Raw genomic sequence first — 21,903 nt, forward strand, 5'->3', positions numbered from 1 at the left:
CTTTTCCGTGTGTCTTGTCTCTCCTCAGTGGGGCCCCGCAGTTGGAAGGAGCATCCCATCGGAACCACTGGCAATCCTGGGGGATTTTTTCGTAATGAGCTAATCACCATCTCAGTCGACATCTACTAAATGTAAATGGAATGAGGCTAAAGATTCCAAGAATATCCCAGTTGCCCCTCGGTTCCCCACGGTATCATGTACTGGAAAGTTCAGTCCTTTGCCGCAGTTAATCTGCTTATTATTCAGAAAGATGTCGAAGGAATTGCAGGCCCTGTGAAATAATGATCTCGTTTACATGATGGCACTTTGCTTTTGGAGACCAGTTGTGATTTTCAAGTCCAGCAACAACTTGCAGCTTTGCTCCACCATGACTGTTTGTCTGTGTTGAGACCCATCGAATGCCGAATTCTTCGCATGGTGTTATTTACACTAGGCTGCTCAATGGTCTGATGAGGGAAAAATCCAAACTAACCTCCCTTACCAGGGCGTTGCTTTAGTCCATCGGCTAATGAAAAAGATTGATGCAATCTTAGTGCCTACAGCATTTTTTTTCCTCATGTTTGACACAATAGTGCTTCCATCAGAGATCAAAGGAGGCTATGAAGTCATCACAGTCTGACTGTACATTCCAAACCCAATGTACTGCCACCAGGATCAGTGTTATGACGACACTCACATGTCCTGTTGAAACTTGGCCAAATGAGTTACTTGTGATAGGTATGCTCACGAGGGCTATTGCCTGCCTCCTCCTCCCCGCAGTATAAATTGCAATAGTGACTGTGCAGCCTCATCCAGAGAATCTTTCATGTATCTCAATGAGCGGGCTGTCCAGGTGAAGGAAAAAGTATCGTACCCTGTCGTTCGCAAGTTGTTGGCTAATTGAAAGCCCTGCATTTTACAATCTGGCACATACAGTACTGTTCTTGCTATGCCTCGCTCCACGAAGGAGATGCCTACCCAGACTTGGGACATAAAATTCAGCACTGCAGTTGTAAAATCACAGAGTATCACGGTAGCATCCCTGTCTTCTTCTCCTCCAGCTGTGCAAGCCAACAAATCTTTGCCTCCAGTGGCAAATCCACCTGCTACACAATTGGCAGGCCAGAAAGAACAGAAGGAGTAATCCTACGAAGACTTTTTAGATCCCTCTAGCCAATAAATGTCTGAGTCTTCGTCTGCCAATTGCAAAGGCTCTAAGGAATCAAGCAAAGAAAATGGTCTTCTCCTTTCCCATGCTCTTCAAGCGTGGCACTGCGTGATCCCCTCACCTGGCTGACTTCCATTTTGCCAGTGCACACCGCCTACCATTTTTCTGCATTGGATTCCGCAGGCTCACCCAGTGAGAATACTGATGCCTCTGTAGATCTTCCAGCCTCTGTGCTCTGTGGCAATTGTAGGCTGACACTTGGCAGCTGCTGACATGACTACCCTTTCTTTGTTTCCTCCTCCCCAATTGCCTTATGACGCCTCTCTAATGGTATGTTCTTGGCATTAGATCCAATAAGGGGAAATTATGGCTGGTCATGGAATTGCAGTGTCCACTTGTTATCTGTCTCCAAGAAACAAATTTGCGCCCTATTGACCGCTTTGACCTCTCATATTTCCTTCTGGTCTACTTTGACCCCTCCCCTCCAGGATGGCATTCCATCTCGTGGTGGAGTCATGCTGCTGATCAGGGATTATGTTCATAGCTAAACCATCTCATTTAACATGCAGGTGCAAGCTATTGCAGTTCGCATTATCCTTCCTCACTTCACCCTCTACGTCCGTCCGTCATTCAGTGTTGCCAGGGAAGACTTCTTCCAGCTTAGAGATCAACCCCCTCACCCCTATGCTGCTCGGTGACTTTAACGTCCACCATCCCCTTAGGGGCTCTTTGAGGACCTATCCAAGAGGTATCTTCTTAGCTGACCTTCTCAGTCAACTCAACCCCATTTGTCGTAACACTGGAACACGCGCATTCCTATTTGGACCTCTCATTCTGCACTGCCCACCTTGCCCGTCGTCTCTAGAGTGGTCCGTTCTCTCTCTCTCTTGAGTGACAATTTCCTATGTGCTATACCTTTGCTGACCCCATCTGTGTGCATACCCAATTGGCAGTTTTCTAAGACTGACTGGAGATTTTATTCCTCGCTGGTGACCTTCTGCGAACATCATTTCCCCAGTCATGATGACCAGGTAGGATACCTCACAAACGTTATCCTTGCTGCCGCAGAATGTTTCATACCTCGCACTTTATCTTTACTGCACTGTGTCCAAGTCCAATGGGAGACTGGGGCGTGCCACAATGCGAATCACGTGAGGGGATGTGTTGTCCACATTTTTAATCATCTCCCTATGATGGGAAACTGTATTTGTTATAAACAGTTGAGTGCACAGTGTCTTTGTGATAACAAAAAAGCTAGTTGGATTTCATTTACTAGTTCTGTTAACAGTTCCACTCCCTCTCTTCCATTGTGTGGGGCAACCTCTGTCAGCTCTCGGGGACCAAGGTCCGTCCCCCGATTTCCGGCCTGACCGTAGCAGATGATGTCATTGTGGACTCTGTAGCTTCTCCAACATCTTGGGCCACAATTTTGCTGAGATTTCAAGCTCCACCCGCTATCACTCTGCCTTCCTCCCTTGCAAATGAGTGAAGGAGGCTCGGGTACTACCCTTCTCTCGGAATCTCAAATGCTACAGTGCTGCCTTTACTATGAAGGAACTAGGTTCATCCTGATCTTCCATTTCAGGGCCGGACAATGTTCACATTCAGATGTTGCAGGACCTTTCTCTTACAGCAAGCACTTTCTCCTTGATATGTACAATCACTTTTGGACAGATGGTATGTTTCCCAGACTGGTGTGAAGCAACTGTCATACCCATACCTAAGCCCAGCCAGAAAAATGTCTTCCTTTTAGCTACTGCGTCATTTCTTTCACTAGCTGTGTTTGCAAGGTGATGGAACATATGATTTATAGCCAGTTGGTATGGTGGCTAGAACCTCTGTCTACTAACCACTGCACAGTGTGCATTTCGATCATGCTGTTCTACAGTTGACCACCTCATCACTTTGTCAACTCATGTCATGAATGGTTTTCTGTGGAAATAACAGAATGAGGTCGTGTTTTTTGATTTCGAGAAAGCCTATGACACCTGCTGGAAGACTGGTATCCTCCGTACTCTATGTAGGTGAGGCTTCCCAGGCCATGTGCCTCGTTTCATTCAGGAATTTTTAAAAGAGTGAGTTTTCAACGTACGTGTGGATTCAGCCTTGTCGGACAGCAAAAAAGGGTATCTCAAGGCTCTGTCCTGAGCGTCATCCTCTTTACTATAGCCATTAGCCTGATATGGCTTATCTCCTGCCAGACATCTCCAGCTCTCTTTTCATAGGCAACTTCGTTATCTGTTGCAGTTCTCCATGGACTTGTGTACTTGAACAGCGTCTTCAGTGATGGGCCGATCATTTGTGTACTGACAATGGCTTTTGCTTTTCCACTGACAAAACAGTTTGTATGAATTTCTGACAGGGTCAATCAGTTTTTTCCTCCATCTTTACATCTTGGGCCTGTTGCTCTTCCCTTCACTGAAACTATGAAATTCCTGGGGCTCATGTTTGATAGAAAACCTTGTTGGTCCTCTCGCATGTCTTACCTGGCCGCATGCTGCACCCAGTCTCTGTGTCTCCTGCATGTTCTAAGCAGTACTTCCTGGGGAGCGAATCAGATCACCCTCCTCTGTTTGTAATGATCCCTTGTCTGTTCAAAACTAGGCTATGGCGTCTTTTGTTTGTGCATCTGCACGTCCATCGTGTGCTGTCTTAATACAATCCACCATAGTGGAATCCGTTTGGCTACTATCACCTTTTACATTAGTCCGGTGATAGTCTCTATACAGAGGCTACCAAAATACCGCTGTTGTACTGGCATGATGTTCTCCTCAGTGGATATGCATGCTGTTTTGTCTGCCATGCCTGCCCACCCGTCCTATGCCTCATTCTTTGATGTCTCCTTTGACCTCCAGTATGGGGCTCATCCTTCTTCTGTTTTCTCCTGGAGTTCGCTTTCGGTTATTGCTCCAGTGACCTAATTTCAAGCTTGGGAACACTTCATAACCATGGCTTTCTTTGGCGGCAAATGTTCGTCTTGGACTTTATTCGCTTCCTTGGGAAACTAGTCTGCATTCGATCTATTGCTGTAAGTTTCTCAACCTTCCCATTGAACTTAACGATAGTACCTTTGTGTACACTGATTGCTCTAAGGCTGACAGTGGTGTCGGGTGTGTTTCCATCATTGGCGCAGACCATTTTTGGTGTCAGTTTCTTGAACACTGCTTAGTATTTACGGCAAAGCTCTTTGCTCTCTCTCAGACTACCCAGTACATCTGGCAACACAGGTTTTTTAATTGTCGTATGCTCTGGTTCTCTCAGTGCTCTTCAGAGCGTGTGTGTGCTGTATCCAGTCCATCCCTTAGCGCAATGGGTCCAAGGAAACTTCAATTTTCTCGCAGTCGAGGAAACCACTGTGATGTTTGTCGGTACCTGGTCACTTCAGTTTTATGGGAAATGAGGCTGCTGCCAAGGCTGCAGTCCTCCTACCTTGGTCCACTAGCACTTCCTTCCTTTCAGATGGTCTCTGTATTGTCTGTCGGCACGTGGCATCGTCTTTTGCTGCCTTGTGTTCATTGTCATCAACCTTTGACTGTTTGTCACTTCCTGACCGAATGCCCTTTTTTTAACCACTTAAGTTCTCAGGTATGTTTGCCATCTGAGTTACTCGGTGTTTTAGAGAATGACATGTGGGCTGTCAACCATGTTTTATTTTTTATCCATCTTAGCAGTAAGGCAAAAGGACATTTAATCTTTGGTTCGGGAATCCCACTGTCTCTACAGCACATTTGGTGGATCTTCCTCCATGAGGAAGTCCTTGTTCTTTGCTTACTTTCCTTCCATCAATTTGGCTCACCATACAGTCTTTTGGCTTAACGTATAGTTGCTTTTAAGTTCTTTTACTTATTGATGATCTAAAGTTGTGATATGGGTGCTTATGACCTTAGTTGTTTTGTGCCCTAAACCAAACGAAACAAAATGTGCGCATCTCCAGAACTATACGAGATCCTGTAAATATATGCTTTTTCAGTGGTTTGCAAACATCCTTGACCAACTTTAGGTGTTCCTGTACTCCAGGTGCATTGTAGATTACAGTGGTGTTTTGTTTCATCTAGATATTTTGTGTGCAGCCACTAACATCTGTAATGAATGGCAGGAAAACCCTTGATTTTGCAGGCACCTGTACATCACTGAGATCTTTTTGTGGCTGTCTTCACGTCACTTTTATCTTAGTGGGCAAATATCAATTCTTCAGGAACACATTGGTGTGGTACTCCAGTTCCATGTTGAGCATCTCCGGTTAATATATGTTCTTTGCTATATTTGTGTACATTTTTATAATATCTCACTTTCGTTGTAGGTGGTAATATGAACCCGATGTAGGTAATGTTCGTAGCGTGTGGGTCTTTGATATACCATGTAGCCCAAGCCAGCATCTTCAAGGAAATGTTATCTGCTGTGTACTTCCACTTTTGTTGTGAATTGTATCATTGGTTTAATCTCACTGAGATATTAATAAAAATGACCTAATTCACCTCTTTCATGTCTCCACAACACAAACATATCATCAGTGTAATAGTTCTTTGTTGGCAGTTCTTAAAGCCTGTTTTTTGAATTTTTCCATTAAAAAAAAATGCTATTACTAGGCTTAAGGGGCTCCCCATAACCATACCATTCACCTGTTTGTGTAAGTCCATTTGAAGCACATGACAGTGAGACAATTTGGCAGTAGTTCTGCAACATTGACAGAAGGTGTCCTTTGCAGACAACAAGACATTCATTTGACTATGGCATAATAATGAAATATTTTAATGAGTGTAACATTTCCAGGCATGAAAGTTTACTTGTTACTGTTTATTTACCTTTGTGACAATCACTTCAATTGCCTGGCTGCTTATGAATGTTTCCACAGCAGTATGATTTTGTAAGTGTTCAAGGTGCATTTAGTATGGCATTAACTTGAATAGATGGAGTTAAGGCCAGAATTTAAATGTGATAATCTTCATGTGAGCTCAAATTATGTAGCCCAATGTTCAGTTGTTAGAGACCTTCTTTTTCACATCTCTAGGTTTTTCACCTTTTTCGTGACAGTCTCATGAGGTTCAAACAAGCATGTCATCTTTTGTGTTTCCCTTCTTTGTATATATTCAAAATTCCTGTTAGACCTATTTGGCATGTGTCTCACAGACTTAAGCAATATTCTGGGATGGGTCAGACCAGTATTTTATAAGCAATCTTCTTTGTAGACCTGTTATTTTCTCATTATCCTGCCAGTGAACTGTAGTCTGTCACCTGCTTTATCTTTGCACTGAAGCTAATGAGATCAACCCATTTCATAGTCTGTTCCCTTCCAGTGCCCAATGTCCAGCCACTGCTGGGTTGGGACTGGTATAGGACTAATCCAGCATCTGCATATATGCTATTATTACGATAGGGTCACCACTCCTAGGGAATTTTAAAGCTGCTGCCAGCTCTCTCCCACGACCCCCCCCCCCCTTTTCCCAGGAAGAAGTCAGTATACCCCTTCTGTGTGCTTCTAGTGTGCTCCACATGGTCAAATGTGACGCCATAAGTTGTTACACACAGATATGTCCATCCCCGGTAGCTGAATGGTCAGTGTGGCGGATTGTCAATCCTCTGGGCCTGGGTTTGATTCCCGGCTGGGTTGGGGAATTTTCTCTGCCCAGGGAATGGGTGTTGTGCTGTCATCATCATCATCATCATCATCATCCTCCTACTATCATCTTCATCGACTGCAGGTCGCCGAAGTGGCATCAAATAGAAAGACTGACACCCGACGAATAGTCTGCCCGGCAGGGGGCCCTAGCCATACGATTAAATAAATTTACAAATATGAGTTGCCTTGTTTCAGTTGTGGTTTGCTGATATTGTAGTCATCAGATACTATTGTTTTGAATTATGTTAAGTGCCCAGCTTTACATTTCTGAACATATAAATCAAATTGCCTATCTTTGCACCACTTTGACTTCATTTGAAGATTTGACTGGATATTTATGCAGCTTTCTTCAGGTAGTAATTCATTGTAGATAACTGTATACTTCAGTAGATATGAGGGTCGTAGTAATATTGTCTGACAGATCAGTAATATGCAACACACTTCTCTGGGGCACACGTGAAGCTAATTCTACATCTGTAGATGAGTCCCCATCCAATATAACATTTTCCATCCTCACTAGCAAGAAATCCTCAGTCCAGTCACAAATTTCAACTGATACCACTTTGCAAACTGAAATCCAATTGTAATGAAATTCCTAATATTTTAAAATTAGTTCCATTAAATTACTGATAAAGAAAAATATCAGTAATTCACAATCAGTGGGCAGGTCATAGCAACTGGTTAATAAGTTCGAACTCATGCCAGTTTCCACATGCGACATGATGCCAAAGAAAACTTTGCCTTGAGGCCCTAGTGTAAAAATTGGTTATATTGTGTTGTTTATAAAAGAGCGGAATTTTGTACAGTCAAAGTTGTGTCTAGTTGTGGATAGCAAAAGAAACAAATTCAGCAGAGGCTGACAGTTACTTTTGATTGACAATTGGAATGTTAAACTCTTTGACATAGCAAAAGAATATAATTTGGTGCCATCTTCTTTGTGCAATACATACTGAAAAGTAAACAGGCATTCTCGAATGTTGAAAATCATCATACTTCCAAATTGAAAAGAAAGAACATTTGTGTTTCATTGTGTAAAGACACCTACACACCTTCCAAATTAATGCTCAGTTATCCAAACAAGTCAAAATCTGAACAGTTATTTAACTGGAACTGTGTAGGCTACATTCAGTTGTCCTACCAGGTCTCTTAATTCTGTTATTCCTTAGGATAAAGTGACAATGGGGAACAGAAAAAGTAGATCTGTAGTTTACTATGTGGCAGCAGCTATGTTGCTTCTTTAATTCTTTCAAAAAAGAAAAGTGGATCAAAAATTATTTATTTTCTTCACTCCATGAAAAGTAGTGTCATGCCTCACAAAGTTTCAGAGATTGAGGGACACAATATTTTGGTATTAGGAAACATTTGCCTTAGCTTCTTTGGACACACTGCATGTTTCTTAAAACACTTTAAACCTTGTTGCTTCCTTATTGGACATAACATTTTCTAGCAGGACAATTATCCAATCCCTGTGACCAGTATCATGATCTTCTGTATTGAGGAGTATGACTATGAATTGGATAGTGTTCTGATCACCTGATTTACACAATACCAGCAGTATCAATTGCCTGTTAAGAGTTTGAAAAACCACCCTCTTGTAAACTTTTGAAATGCGGTACCTACTGATGGAAACTGGGGACCTCTGCCTCTACATGTATCAAAACTAACAGAATTCATGAAATAACTTAGTAGCAAATTGTGCCGACTTTCAAGTCAGAGATAGCCAAACGTACTATTAGGTAAGTAGCTTAGGTAAGTAGCAGTGGCTGATTTAATGAAAATCTGTGATTTACTAGTTGTAAACATTCCTTCTAAAATGATCTCTTCCATGTTTGGTGCTCGCCAAAACCATGTGCTATATATCCAAGTAAAATATACATTTGGTTGCTTGCAGATGTTCACAGTGAATTAGTCTATGTCTTTAATGTACAGGATGTAATTTATCTTGCGCTGTACATACGTAAAAGAAAACCTCCTACTCAGTGACATTGTATGGTCCAATTGTCTAAACGATTTTTAGAATAATACTTGTGTTTTGAATATGCAGCGGTGGGACCTTGAAGGAAATGTCAGCACAGGGCAAGAAGTAAAATTTCCAGATGTTTATGAGGAATTTAACAAGAAAATAGCAGAGAAGAACAAGATTCTGCAGTTTAAATGCCGAAAGGTTGAACGTTCATACTGTTTCAATGAGCCAGGGGTCCCATTGGTGTCAGAATATTTGGAGGTGAAATATCCTGTAAGTAATGTATGTATTTTGTAACTTTTAATTTACTGTATTTATAATTTCTTAATTAATTTAGTTTTTTTACATAGGTTTTACTGTAATGATGATGTTAATATCGATTAAAGGACAGAAATATTTTTTATAATTTGGAGTAATATCTCTAACAAATTAAGAATTATTTCATTATACAGTGCGTGTTTTTTAATGATCTCTGTATAGGTCATTGATACACGAGTTGAATCAGAAACTGAACTGAGACCTAATTTCTAGATCTGGCAGTGTAACTTATACTTGTCGACCAATTGGATACCTGTTGTCTTCAATTTCCATTTTTGTGCTTTTCTTGATACACATCGGGGGAAATAAAACTGTGTGAAATGATGATCTCAAATTGATTCTTGTTTGAAATCTGTTAACTCAACTATCCCCCATACATTTTATTATACACAGGTTTAGGGGTATAAGAGCAGATATTTCTGTTGGTAACTGAAAACATTGTACTGAACAACATTGCATTATTATTTACTTCATTTGCAGACTAATAGTTACAGCTATTACGAGTAGTATGTTTTTAGGGGCAGCCTGATTCTGCTCCAGCAGGAATGAGCAACCTGACACCATTGGCACCTGCTGGGATTATATGTGGATGCTCGGACCTTCATAATCTCAGTGGTCAAATGTGCTCCTGTCATGTGATTACTGTTTGTGTACTAATATTCTTGTTGTCACTCTGTGACCCAGTAAAACTAACAATTAGTTATTTAAGACTTTGTGTTTCCTTGTGTCCCTAGTTAGAAAAACTTGATGGTAGGAAGCTTGTCTGCCACTGTAGAATTACCAGTGACAGGGAGCAATGTTTATGCAAAGAAGCACTGTGATGCAACTGACACGTCTCCATGGATGACAGCTGATTAACTGAGTCAAGGCTGTGCAGGGTATCCGCGTGGTCTAAGGCATCTTGCCACAGAGTGCATGTCTGCACCCATCAGCAGGTTCGAGTCCTCCCTCGGGCATGTGTGTGTGTGTGTGTGTGTGTGTGTGTGTGTGTGTGTGTGTGTGTGTGTGTTGTCCTTAGCATAAATTAGTTTAATTTAGAGTAAGTAGTATGTAAGCGTAGGAGCTGATGACCTACGAAAGAACAGTGCCGTCAAAGATCAGCAAGTCTGTCTTCCAAGAGGATGTTGCTAGCACTTCGATGTCTGATGGTGAATCTAAGAGAGAATCAGAAAATTTGGAGAGGAGATTATTGATAGCTTCAAATTGAGATAAAATGTTCTGTTGGACTAACATTTCTTTGTGAGTGGAATAGTTCCTCTTTCAAAGACCAAGAGTGAGTGGCAGTACTCTTTATCCATCTGTAGATGAAATTCAGGAAATTGCATGATGATCAGTAAATGTAGACATTGTGTGAGGCATTATTTGTGGCAGTGGCGGGGAAATTTTTGGAAAGGAACTAATCTGAGGAAAACATCAGTTTCTCTGTATTGTTTGTTCTTATTTATGAAAATGTCTTATTTGGCGGAAGAAACACCTAAATACAAAGTTGGATTATTGCTTTATTTTTATTGTTTGCAAATTGTATATATGCAGTATAATGACAAGCTAATTTACTGGAAGGGAATTTTCAGGCCCAGTATCCACCGCTGCCATCTGATCTTAAAGGTGAAACATTTAGCCATGTATTTGGTACTCGTACATCATCACTGGAACTGCTATTACTAGACAGGAAGATACGAGGACCATGTTGGTTGGATATCCACGAACCACAACCTGTAGCAAACCCAATTAGTTGGTGCAAAATAGAGGTTTGAGAATATATAAAAATTGTTTCCTTTAATTTGTTAATAGAAAGTATGAATTGCCTTTCAAGCCATGTATGTGCTCACACCCAATTACTAAAATTTCCTGGGTTGGTTTAAATTTTGAATGAAACAGTTCCTTCATAGAAGCAAGAATAATGAGGCAAATGGACTTAATTATGTATGGTTGCAGTAGTGTGTGGCAGCTAGCACACATTTTTCAGTCCACATATATAACTTTTAAATTTAAAAAAAAGAAAAAGAAAATAAAATGAAATGCCTGCATTCAATAAGCTCAGCTCAACATTCATAGTTTCATTCAGAATGTGCCGACAGTTCGATTCCTCTCTCTCTCTCTCTCTCTCTCTCTCTATACACACCTGTGAGTGAAAATTTCATGAACACTGAGACTTGTTTTCAGCGCGCGCGCGTGCCCACACACACACACACACACACACACACACACACACACACACACACACGTGCACATCCTGACAACACAGCACAATATTCAGGAAATTTCCACCATTGCCGGAAACACATTTCAAACAAAGTACAAGAAAATTAAAAATTCTGCGATGTCATTACTGTATACACATATAGTCATACTTAGGTGACAGATTTACATTTGTGTACTACTCGTGCGTAACTATGTACAAAGAGTTTGGGATGATTTTCTTTTTTTCAGATACATACACATGTAAAGGTGTTCTACTCCACGTGTACATGGCACTGATGCAAATGCTGATATTCGTTGGTAGTGCAGAATAAAATAAAAATATATATTCTAGCTCAAAAGCCTTTGTGGATATGATGTCCTGAAAACTTATTGGCACTGTGGTGTCTGACTGCAAGAAAACAATTAAGCGTAGTAAGAACCCATGTGTAGGTTGTGGTTGAGTTGTTCCAGTCCAGGGTGACATCTAACAGTGAGGATCTGTTCATTTTCAGTTGGTTCATGAGGTGGTTGAAGGATTAGGAGTATCTGTGGATATGGCACTGGAGATCTGTTCTGGATTAGGTTTTGTCTTGTAATGCTGTGTGATTGATGTTCGATGGATCACTTTGCATAATCACGCCTATGTCTGGCGAGGTTGTTATGTGTGACATGGTAGGATGATTGTGCCGGTGCCATTCATGGCAGATTTAGGGACTCACGTGGACTGCCATATTCTCACTTGTCAACCACGCGCTGTTTGCATTAAGCTCTCAGGTGCACCTTTCAACAACAACCTTCCAGGACTGTGGTTTGGAATTTATCTGATGACAATATTTGGTTTGCATATGGATTTGTCCAACTGTGATTTGAACTTTGTTGTTACATAATGGCAACATTTGGTTCCTTTCTTATTAATGTGGGACTGTCTTGATTCAATGTGCAACTGACTGCTGTGTTCCCAGTGAAATGACTGCATGTGGGATGTACTGAGAACATGAATTGTATCCACGTTTCTCAGTCGAACCTACAGCAGGGTTTTAACAGTTTGGTAAAGGCCATAATAAAATCGTCAGCCTATTGAGCAAGGAATTACTCATCATTGCTAGTGTGCTATGCATAGGTTGTAACTTACCAGGCTTACCTGCACAGATATCCTTGGTAACAGCACCTCTGTTGAAAACTGGCTGAAAATAGGCTACTGTCAATAATGTAGTCCACACAAAACTGATTTTCAAACACTCTAATTGCACTTGAAGCTTGTCAGAACTCATGTTTATGGCCAGTTTGTCTCTCACATACTTCAATTTCATGCAGATAAATGGATAATTATGTACTACCTTCAGTTGATGTTCTAAAATGTAGTTCAAGTGTAATAACCTAAAATCTGCATAGTCAAACTGTTCAAGTGTGAAAAATAACAGTCACTTAAGAAATCACTCAATACACTGTCCTTCCACTTGTATAGAATTATTAATGTTACATGTGCACAGCAATACTATGTTCTCATTAATCAACTCTGTTATTATAAGTCATTGTTAAGAATTAACAGTCTTTTGTGTCATGTATATGATCACACATGTAATTATTAAGAATTGCCTATGAATTATTGAGTCATAAACAGTAGAACATGGAACATGTCACAAACATAGTCTATTTTTGGGTTTAATATATCCACAGGGCCCTCCCCCCCCCCCCCCCCCCCCCCCCCCGCTCCCCCCATGAACCATGGACCTTACCGTTGGTGGGGAGGCTTGCGTGCCTCAGCGATACAGATAGCCGTACCGTAGGTGCAACCACAACGGAGGGGTATCTGTTGAGAGACCAGACAAACGTGTGGTTCCTGAAGAGGGGCAGCAGCCTTTTCAGTAGTTGCAGGGGCAACAGTCTGGATGATTGACTGATCTGGCCTTGTAACACTAACCAAAACGTCCTTGCTGTGTGGTACTGCGAACGGTTGAAAGCAAGGGGAAACTACAGCCGTACATTTTCCCGAGGGCATGCAGCTTTACTGTATGGTTAATGATGATGGCGTCCTCTTGGGTAAAATATTCTGGAGGTAAAATAGTCCCCCATTCGGATCTCCTGGCGGGGACTACTCAAGAGGACGTCGTTATCAGGAGAAAGAAAACTGGCGTTCTACGGATCGGAGTGTGGAATGTCAGATCCCTTAATCGGACAGGTAGGTTAGAAAATTTAAAAAGGGAAATGGATAGGTTGAAGTTAGATATAGTGGGAATTAGTGAAGTTCGGTGGCAAGAGGAACAAGACTTTTGGTCAGGTGAATACAGGGTTATAAATACAAAATCAAATAGGGGTAATGCAGGAGTAGGTTTAATAATGAATAGGAAAATAGGAATGCGGGTAAGCTACTACCAACAGCATAGTGAACGCATTATTGTGGCCAAAATAGACATGAAGTCCACGCCTACTACAAGTTTATATGCCAACTAGCTCTGCAGATGACGAAGAAATTGAAGAAATGTATGATGAAATAAAAGAAATTATTCAGATAGTGAAGGGAGATGAAAATTTAATAGTCATGGGTGACAGGAATTCGGTAGTAGGAAAAGAGAGGGAAGGAAACGTAGTAGGTGAATATGGATTGGGGGTAAGAAATGAAAGAGGAAGCCCCCTGGTAGAATTTTGCACAGAGCACAACTTAATTAAAGCTAACACTTGGTTTTGTGTCTCATATTACAATGGACCAACTTTATTTCGATTCTAGAGAAGTATATTAAACCTATGTTAACAACTCACTCTAAGGTATCAGATAGATTATATAATGGTAAGGCAGAGATTTAGGAACTAGGTTTTAAATTGTAACACATTTCCAGGGGCAGATGTGGACTCTGACCACAATCTATTGGTTATGAACTGTAGATTAAAATTGAAGAAACTGCAAAAAGGTGGGAATTTCAGGAGGTGTTGACTTGGATAAACTGACTAAACCAGAGGTTGTACAGAGTTTCAGGGAGAGCGTAAGGGAACAAATGGCAGGAATGGGGGAACGAAATATAGTAGAAGAAGAATGGGTAGCTTTGAAGGATGAAGTAGTGAAGGCAGCAGAGGATCAAGTAGGTAAAAAGACGAGGGATAGTAGAAATCCTTGGGTAACAGAAGAAGTATTGAATTTAATTGATGAAAGGAGAAAATATAAAAATGCAGTAAATGAAGCAGGCAAAAAGGAATAGGAATGTCTCAAAAATGAGATCGACAGGAAGTGCAAAATGGCTAAGCTGGGATGGCTAGAGGATAAATGTAAGGATGTAGAGGCTTATCTCACTAGGGGTAAGATAGATACTGCCTACAGGAAAATTAAAGAGACCTTTGGAGAGAAGAGAACCACTTGTATGAATATTAAGAGCTCGGATGGAAACCCAGTTCTAAGCAAAGAAGGGAAAGCAGAAAGGTGGAAGGAGTATATAGAGGGTCTATACAAGGGCGTTGTACTCGAGGACAGTATTATGGAAATGGAAGAGGATGTAGATGAAGATGAAATGGGAAATATGATACTGCGTGAAGAGTTTGACAGAGCACTGAAAGACATAAGTCGAAAAAAGGCCCCAGGAGTAGACAACATTCCATTAGAACTACTGACAGCCTTGGGAGAGCCAGTCCTGAGAAAACTCTACCATTTGGTGAGCAAGATGTATGAGACAGGCGAAATTCCCTCAGACTTCAAGAAGAATATAATAATTCCAATCCCAAAGAAAGCAGGTGTAGACAGATGTGGAAATTACCGAACTATCAGTTTAATAAGTCACGGCTACAAAATACTAACACGAATTCTGTACAGACGAATGGAAAAACTAGTAGAAGCCGAACATGGGGAAGATCAGGTTGGATTCCGTAGAAATATTGGAACACGTGAGGCAATACTGACCCTACGGTTTATCTTAGAAGCTAGATTAAGGAAAGGCAAGCCTACGTTTCTAGCATTTGTAGACCTAGAGAAAGCTTTTGACAATGTTGACTGGAATACTCTCTTTCAAATTCTGAAGGTGGCAGGGGTAAAATACAGGGAGCAGAAGGCTATTTACAATTTGTACAGAAAGCAGATGGCAGTTATAAGAGTCGAGGGGCATGAAAGGGAAGCAGTGGTTGGGAAGGGAGTGAGACAGGGTTGTAGCCTCTCCCCGATGTTATTCAATCTGTATATTGAGCAAGCAATAAAGGAAACAAAAGAAAATTTTGGAGTAGGAATTAAAATCCATGGAGAAGAAATAAAAACTTTGAGGTTTGCCGATGACATTGTAATTCTGTCAGAGACAGCAAAGGACTTGGAAGAGCAGTTGAACGGAATGGATAGTGTCTTGAAGGGAGGATATAAGATGAACATCAACAAAAGGAAAACGGGGATAATGGAATGTACCGTATTTACTCGAATCTAAGCCGCACCCGAATCTAAGCCGTACCTGAAAAATGAGACTCGAAATAAAGGAAAAAAAAAATCCCTGAATCTAAGCCGCACCTGAAATTTGAGACTTGAGATTCAAGGGGAGAGAAAAGTTTAGGCCGCACCGCCAAATCGAAATAAAGTTGGTCCATTGTAATATGAGACACAATTGAGATCGTATGAATGACGATACACCTACAGTAGTTTGGTTCGAGTCGTAAGCTTAGCAGTTAAGCTTTACCAGGTATCCATTGCCATGTGTCAGGCGCTCCGTGCGTATTTATACGGGTACCCTTCCTTTTCCATGTGCTTCGTCTGGTTTGAATCGATTGCTTATTTTGCTTTGATCTGATAAGTGCCGTTTTCTTTGTTATAGGTGTTTACGTCACTCTAAGCTGAAAATGCATTACTGTGCTGTGTCATGCATTGTTTGAAAATCTTTGCGGCCGCTTCTTTAGTTCATCAAATTCTGCACAGAAATTAGTCATCTTAGCTTTAAAAATCTAGTCAGTTGCCGTGCTTCATTTCTGACTGTATCACTATTAGGCATAAGAATAATACGGATATAAACATGACACGATACGTATATTCTTCCGCATTTGCTGTTGTCTCACTCTAGTTTCGTAGTTTATTAGGCAGACAGGATTTAAATGAGATAGCAGCAAACATGAAAGAATACATGGCAAAATGTTTATATTCGTATTATTCTTATGGTGAAGAGAATACTGCATGTGATTCACATTTCATCAGGTTCCTATTAGCTACCATTTCTTCTCACAGGTAGGAAAAAATTCAGAATGTAGAGTTGGCCATATTGACAAACATTCCAAACAGTCATGCCAGTCAAATTTTCGTAGTACACTGAAATTCTGCTACATTCGAAGATGAACAATACGGAATTTGTATTTACTTCATTGGATAATGTATGAAAATGCAGTGGTCGAAACTCGGGGCGGAGACAAATAGCTCGTCTTCCACCTTTTTTTTTTAAATTTATTTATTGATGCAGAAGTTTTGGCGCCAATATTTATCTTTGTGCCTACAAAGCATGCCTGTGTAGCGATACATATATTCGACGGCAGAAGTTAGTTGTGGCAGCACCTACCAACATTTTTCAGAACTTCCGCTTGCTTTGCACTCGATTCTAAGCCGCAGGCGGTTTTTTGGATCACAAAAACCAGAAAAAAAGTGCGGCTTAGATTCGAGTAAATACGGTAGTCGAATTAAGTCGGGTGACACTTAAAGTAGTAAAGGTGGTTTGCTATTTGGGGAGCAAAGTAACTGATGATGGTCGAAGTAGAGAGGATATAAAATGTAGACTGACAATGGGAAGGAAAGCGTTTCTGAAGAAGAGAAATTTGGTAACATCGAGTATAGATTTAAGTGTCAGGAAGTCGTTTCTGAAAGTATTTGTATGGAGTGTAGCCATGTATGGAAGTGAAACATGGACGATAAATAGTTTGGACAAGAAGAGAATAGAAGCTTTCGAAATGTGGTGCTACAGAAGAACGCTGAAGATTAGATGGGTAGATCACATAACTAATGAGGTGTTGAATAGGATTGTGGAGAAGAGAAGTTTGTGGCACAACTTGACTAGAAGAAGGGGTCGTTTGGTAGGACATGTTGTGAGGCATCAAGGGATCACCAATTTAGTATTGGAGGGCAGCGTGGAGGGTAAAAATCGTAGAGGGAGACCAAGGGATGAATACACTAAGCAGATTCAGAAGGATGTAGGTTGCAGTAAGTACTGGGAGATGAAGAAGCTTGCACAGGATAGAGTAGCATGGAGAGCTGCATCAAACCAGTCTCAGGACTGAAGACCACAACAACATCATATCCACAGGATCAACTGTGGTATATCCTTCTTACAGATGGGCTTAGATGTTTCTCCATTGCAATCTCACTGCAGACTTAAGTATTTCATGGTAGAAGTGGATCTCGTAAACGGCAGTGCTGGCACAAACTCTTATTTTGAAAACTACTAATACTGGAAAGTTTGGCTAGGGTCGAATTTACTGTTTTTAATGGACTACAAGAACCAATAGAATCGAGTTATAAAAAATGTTGCTAGTTACAAATTTAGAAAAATGCACAGTTGTGAAGAAGCCCCTTATTTATGTGAAAGAGCACCATATTACAGTGAGTTATATATTTTGTCTTCATTGTTTTTTGGCCTGTTTCTTCTGCACTTACAGTGACCACTGAAAATGCTTTAGAGCAAAGCAAAATGCATTTGAACTTAATATGACTTTCATTGCAGTTGCAAAAGACAGTATTTAACCTATGCAACTTAAAGTGAATTACATGTAATTATTAATTAGTGGATTAATGAGTCACAGCTGTATGTCATTTTGTACAGAAAAATTGAACTAACGAAACTTTGTAGTCAGTCCAGAAGCTCACAGTAGTTCTGACAGAATTTACAATGAGAAGCTTCAGCCTCTCTGAACTGAAAAGTCAATTAATACACAACATAATTAATTTCAGATAGAATAAAATGCATTACATTGAAGCTCGATTCTTGTACTGTTGAATAGTATAGGTCCCAGTCTCCTAATCTCATCTCAAATGTGCATGTTCATACTGCATTAATATTTTCAGTAAATGATATTTTCTAATTAACATGCTCTCTAGCCATACTAATTATACTGATGGATTAAGAGTGATTGAAAGAGTGCACTGAGTGACAATGCTTTGTTAAATCCAATAGTATCTATATGGAAGTTTAATAAAATTTAGTTCCTAAGGCACTAAGGATTGTTTCTAAAAATTCTCTTATTGGTGATTATCATGACTAGTTCCACATTCAGAAATTTTCTCTCATGATTGAATATATGAAAAAAGATGAAAGTGATTAAATGCATGTGACATTGTTAATAGTAATAACTGTGTTTTGGTATTTGCAGGCTGTATGCAGTAAAATGGGACATTTGGAAGTGAGCCCTGTAGATCTAAAGCCACCACCACCACTTGTTATTCTTGCATTGAATATACGCACAGTGGCTAATGTTCGTACATCTCAGTCAGAAGTGGTAATGGTTGGCTGTCTTGTTCACAATAGCTTTCCGCTTGACCGTGGTGCACCACAACCACCATTCCAGCAACACTTTTGTGGTGAGTATAGTAGAGCTTAAAAATCTGTTACAACAAAATGAAGCTAATTCCAGAGAAGTAAAAAATGATCTATGGGTTCTACTTCCTTTATGCACATCATGCATTTTAATCATAAATGCAATAGTGTGTAGTAGGTCTGTAAGGAAATGACTAGTTGTACCTGGAAATATTGTATTTGGTCTTCATGCAGTTGGTAGTCCTGAAACACGCTAGCCCTGTATTAATTCTGTCCTGACAAAGGTAAGTCATTATCATCACAGTAATGGTTTCTTAGGGAATATTAATGTATTTAGTACATGTATTACTAACTGTAACAGACAGGCACAACAGAAAGACTGTCACAAAATAAGTGTTCGGCCAAAAGGTCTTTGTTCTTGCCATCCACCTTCTGTACCAATCTGCTGTTGGGATTTGCTGTTAGTTATCAGTTCTGTAGCTTTTTGTAGAGGCATAGTGCCATTGTCTATTGCTGGATTCTTAAGTTCTGCAATTTATTGTCTCTGAATAAAAAGTGCAAGGAGCAGTAGGGTTCCTAAGAAACATGTTACTGCTTGTTCTACATAAAATAATGAAGGACTACCCACTTACCTTGGAATTAGAGTAGTAATGAGCTGGTTTGTTTTAACTAAAACTGAAACAAATTTATCGCTCGACTACACGACTTCGGGTCTTGAGCAAGGTGTCATGAAATATTTAATCAAAGAGGTCTGGAATAGTTAAAATCAAATGATGGAAAATCCAGGATGGAAGTAACAATATTATGAAAAGGATAGTTGCTGCTCACCATGTAGCGGAGATGCTGATCACAGATAGACACTGCAAAACGACTGTCACAAAATAAGCTTTTGGTCAAAAGGTCTTTGTCAAAAATAGACCACACACACACTCCAGGTAGTCGACTACAGCTGCCAGAAGAGTCTGTGGTCATGTGTGTGCAAGTTGTATTAGTATGTATGTGTGTGCATGTGCGTGTGCGTGTGTGTGTGTGTGTGTGTGTGTGTGTGTGTGTGTGTGTGTGTGTGTGTGGTCTATTTTTGACAAAGACCTTTTGGCCAAAAGCTTATTTTGTGGCAGTCGTGTAGCAGTGTCTATCTGTGATCAGCATCTCCGCTACATGGTGAGCAGCAACTATCCTTTTCATAATATTGTTACTTCCATCCTGGATTTTCCATCATTTGATTTTAACTATTCCAGACCTCTTTGATTAAATATTTCATGACAACTTGCTCAAGACCCGAAGTCGTGTAGTCGAGGGATAAATTTGTTTCAGTTTTAGTTAAAACAAACCAGCTCATTACTACTCTAATTCCAAGGTAAGTGGGCAGTCCTTCATTATTTTATGTAGAACAAACAGTAACATGTTTCTTAGGAACCCTATTGCTCCTTGCACTTTTTATTCAGAGACAATAAATTGCAGAACTTAAGAATCCAGCAATAGACAATGGCACTATGCCTCTACAAAAAGCTACAGAACTGATAACTAACAGCAAATCCCAACAGCAGTTTGGTACAGAATATTACCGTTTCCATGTCAGGAAGTTTCTACATTACAGTCTCATTTCCAATGGTCGCTGCATGTTCAGTGGAAAGCAGCAATTGTTGAAATATACTTTTAACCTTGCCAGAGCCTTTGTTAACAGACAGAATTCTAAACAGCTCATCCACGAACGGAACTCCCATGCCATCTCGTCTTCTGACACCAGTAACCCTTTGAACCAGCTACCAACCAACAATTCTCTAATAACCCAGCATTACCCTGGCCTCTAAAAGTTCAACCACACCCTTTGCCAGGGCGTCAACTATCTCTTGTTGTACCCAGGGGCGAATTTAGCTGTTTGCTGCCCCAAGGCAGAGAAAAATACTTCCACCCCTCATTTTGACGTTAATATACCACCAAGTAACTTACATCTGTACGTAACTGAATACTACAATTGCTACTGCTAACAGTAGTAGTAGTAGTAGTAGTAGTAGTAGTAATTATAATAATAATAATAATAATAATAATAATAATAATTATTATTATTATTATAAATACATGCATATTGAACCTAGCACACTCAAATCAGGCAGAGCTGTGTACAATGTGCTTTCTTTGTAGCAAATTCATCGATCATATCTTCGTCTAGTTACTTTGTTATATCAGAATTCAGGACTGTTGACTCGGTCCTGCGACGTGGGTGATCTCAAATAGCTCTAGAGTCTTTTGAGGAGAAGAAAAGTTGGTTGCTGCGATTGACAAAAATATTCATAGTGCAATCTGCAAATTTGGAAACAGTTTTTGAACGATGTTTTCTTGCAACACACTATACAAAATAGTTAGGGAGTAGGTGTTTATTTTGTTGCTCTTCATGTATGCTTTAAAATCAACAACCTCATCACTAAAAAAAAGTTATGTTGCAGTTTTTAGCACATTTCAATAGTTTAGTGTTTTCTTGTCCAGAAAAATTGATTTTTTCTTTTCTCCATTTCAGTTATTGATCTGACCATAAAACCAGAAATGTATTCACCTGAAGATCTTCCTTTCTTTCAAAAGTAGTGTCAAGCTTGGCTATTTTGTCCACTTTCAGTTTTCATGACTTTTTACTTTTTGTGACTGTTTTGTACATATTTATCTTCCTCTTTTCAGTGCCAGCTTTTTCATATGTGTCATACATACGCTGATTCCTCAAATATATTCAAGTAAAGAATTTTTCAACTTTGTTACTGTCTCATTATCATCATCAACTTTTTCCAATAGTTTATTCGTAGCATTAAATCTCTTCAACATCACTAATCACAGAGATGTCAGTATCACAGTTTCCAGACCCTGCAGACTGCTCAGCATTCCAGTCACCTTGCATCTTATTAAACCCTTTTGAGTTTCATCATCCTGAACAACTTCGAAGCTGATATTATTTCTGCCAAGTGCACATTGAGACTATAGCAGGAACTGTGACACCCTGACCAGTTTGTTTTTGAAGTTCATTTTATGGAATCTGAAGTATTTCATTTTAACGCCAAAATATTCTAACAGCTCATCAAAGCAGAGAAGAAATCATAAAATTGTTTCAACAAATGGAAAAATAATGCCTGCTGAGGAATTCGTCACAAGCAGCCTTCAGCCGGCTTGAGGCAGCTGACATTGCATACTTCAGCATTGGCTATAACACGACAGCAGCACGTGTATT

The 21,903-nt window shown here is 40.1% G+C and overlaps 1 protein-coding gene across 2 annotated transcripts in view; it reads left to right on the forward strand.

Moving 5' to 3' along the window:
- The window catches only part of LOC126235841 (DNA polymerase alpha catalytic subunit), a 330,143-nt gene that overhangs the window by 72,910 nt on the left and 235,330 nt on the right, over positions 1-21,903 (forward strand). For both annotated transcript variants that reach the window (XM_049944704.1, XM_049944705.1), the window contains 3 exons: positions 8,809-9,000; positions 10,617-10,793; positions 18,529-18,736. In XM_049944704.1, coding sequence (XP_049800661.1) covers positions 8,809-9,000; positions 10,617-10,793; positions 18,529-18,736 — 577 coding nt within the window. The remainder of the gene's footprint in view (positions 1-8,808; positions 9,001-10,616; positions 10,794-18,528; positions 18,737-21,903) is intronic.

The sequence above is a fragment of the Schistocerca nitens genome, chromosome 2, assembly GCF_023898315.1.
Source record: "Schistocerca nitens isolate TAMUIC-IGC-003100 chromosome 2, iqSchNite1.1, whole genome shotgun sequence".
Lineage (NCBI taxonomy): Eukaryota > Metazoa > Arthropoda > Insecta > Orthoptera > Acrididae > Schistocerca > Schistocerca nitens.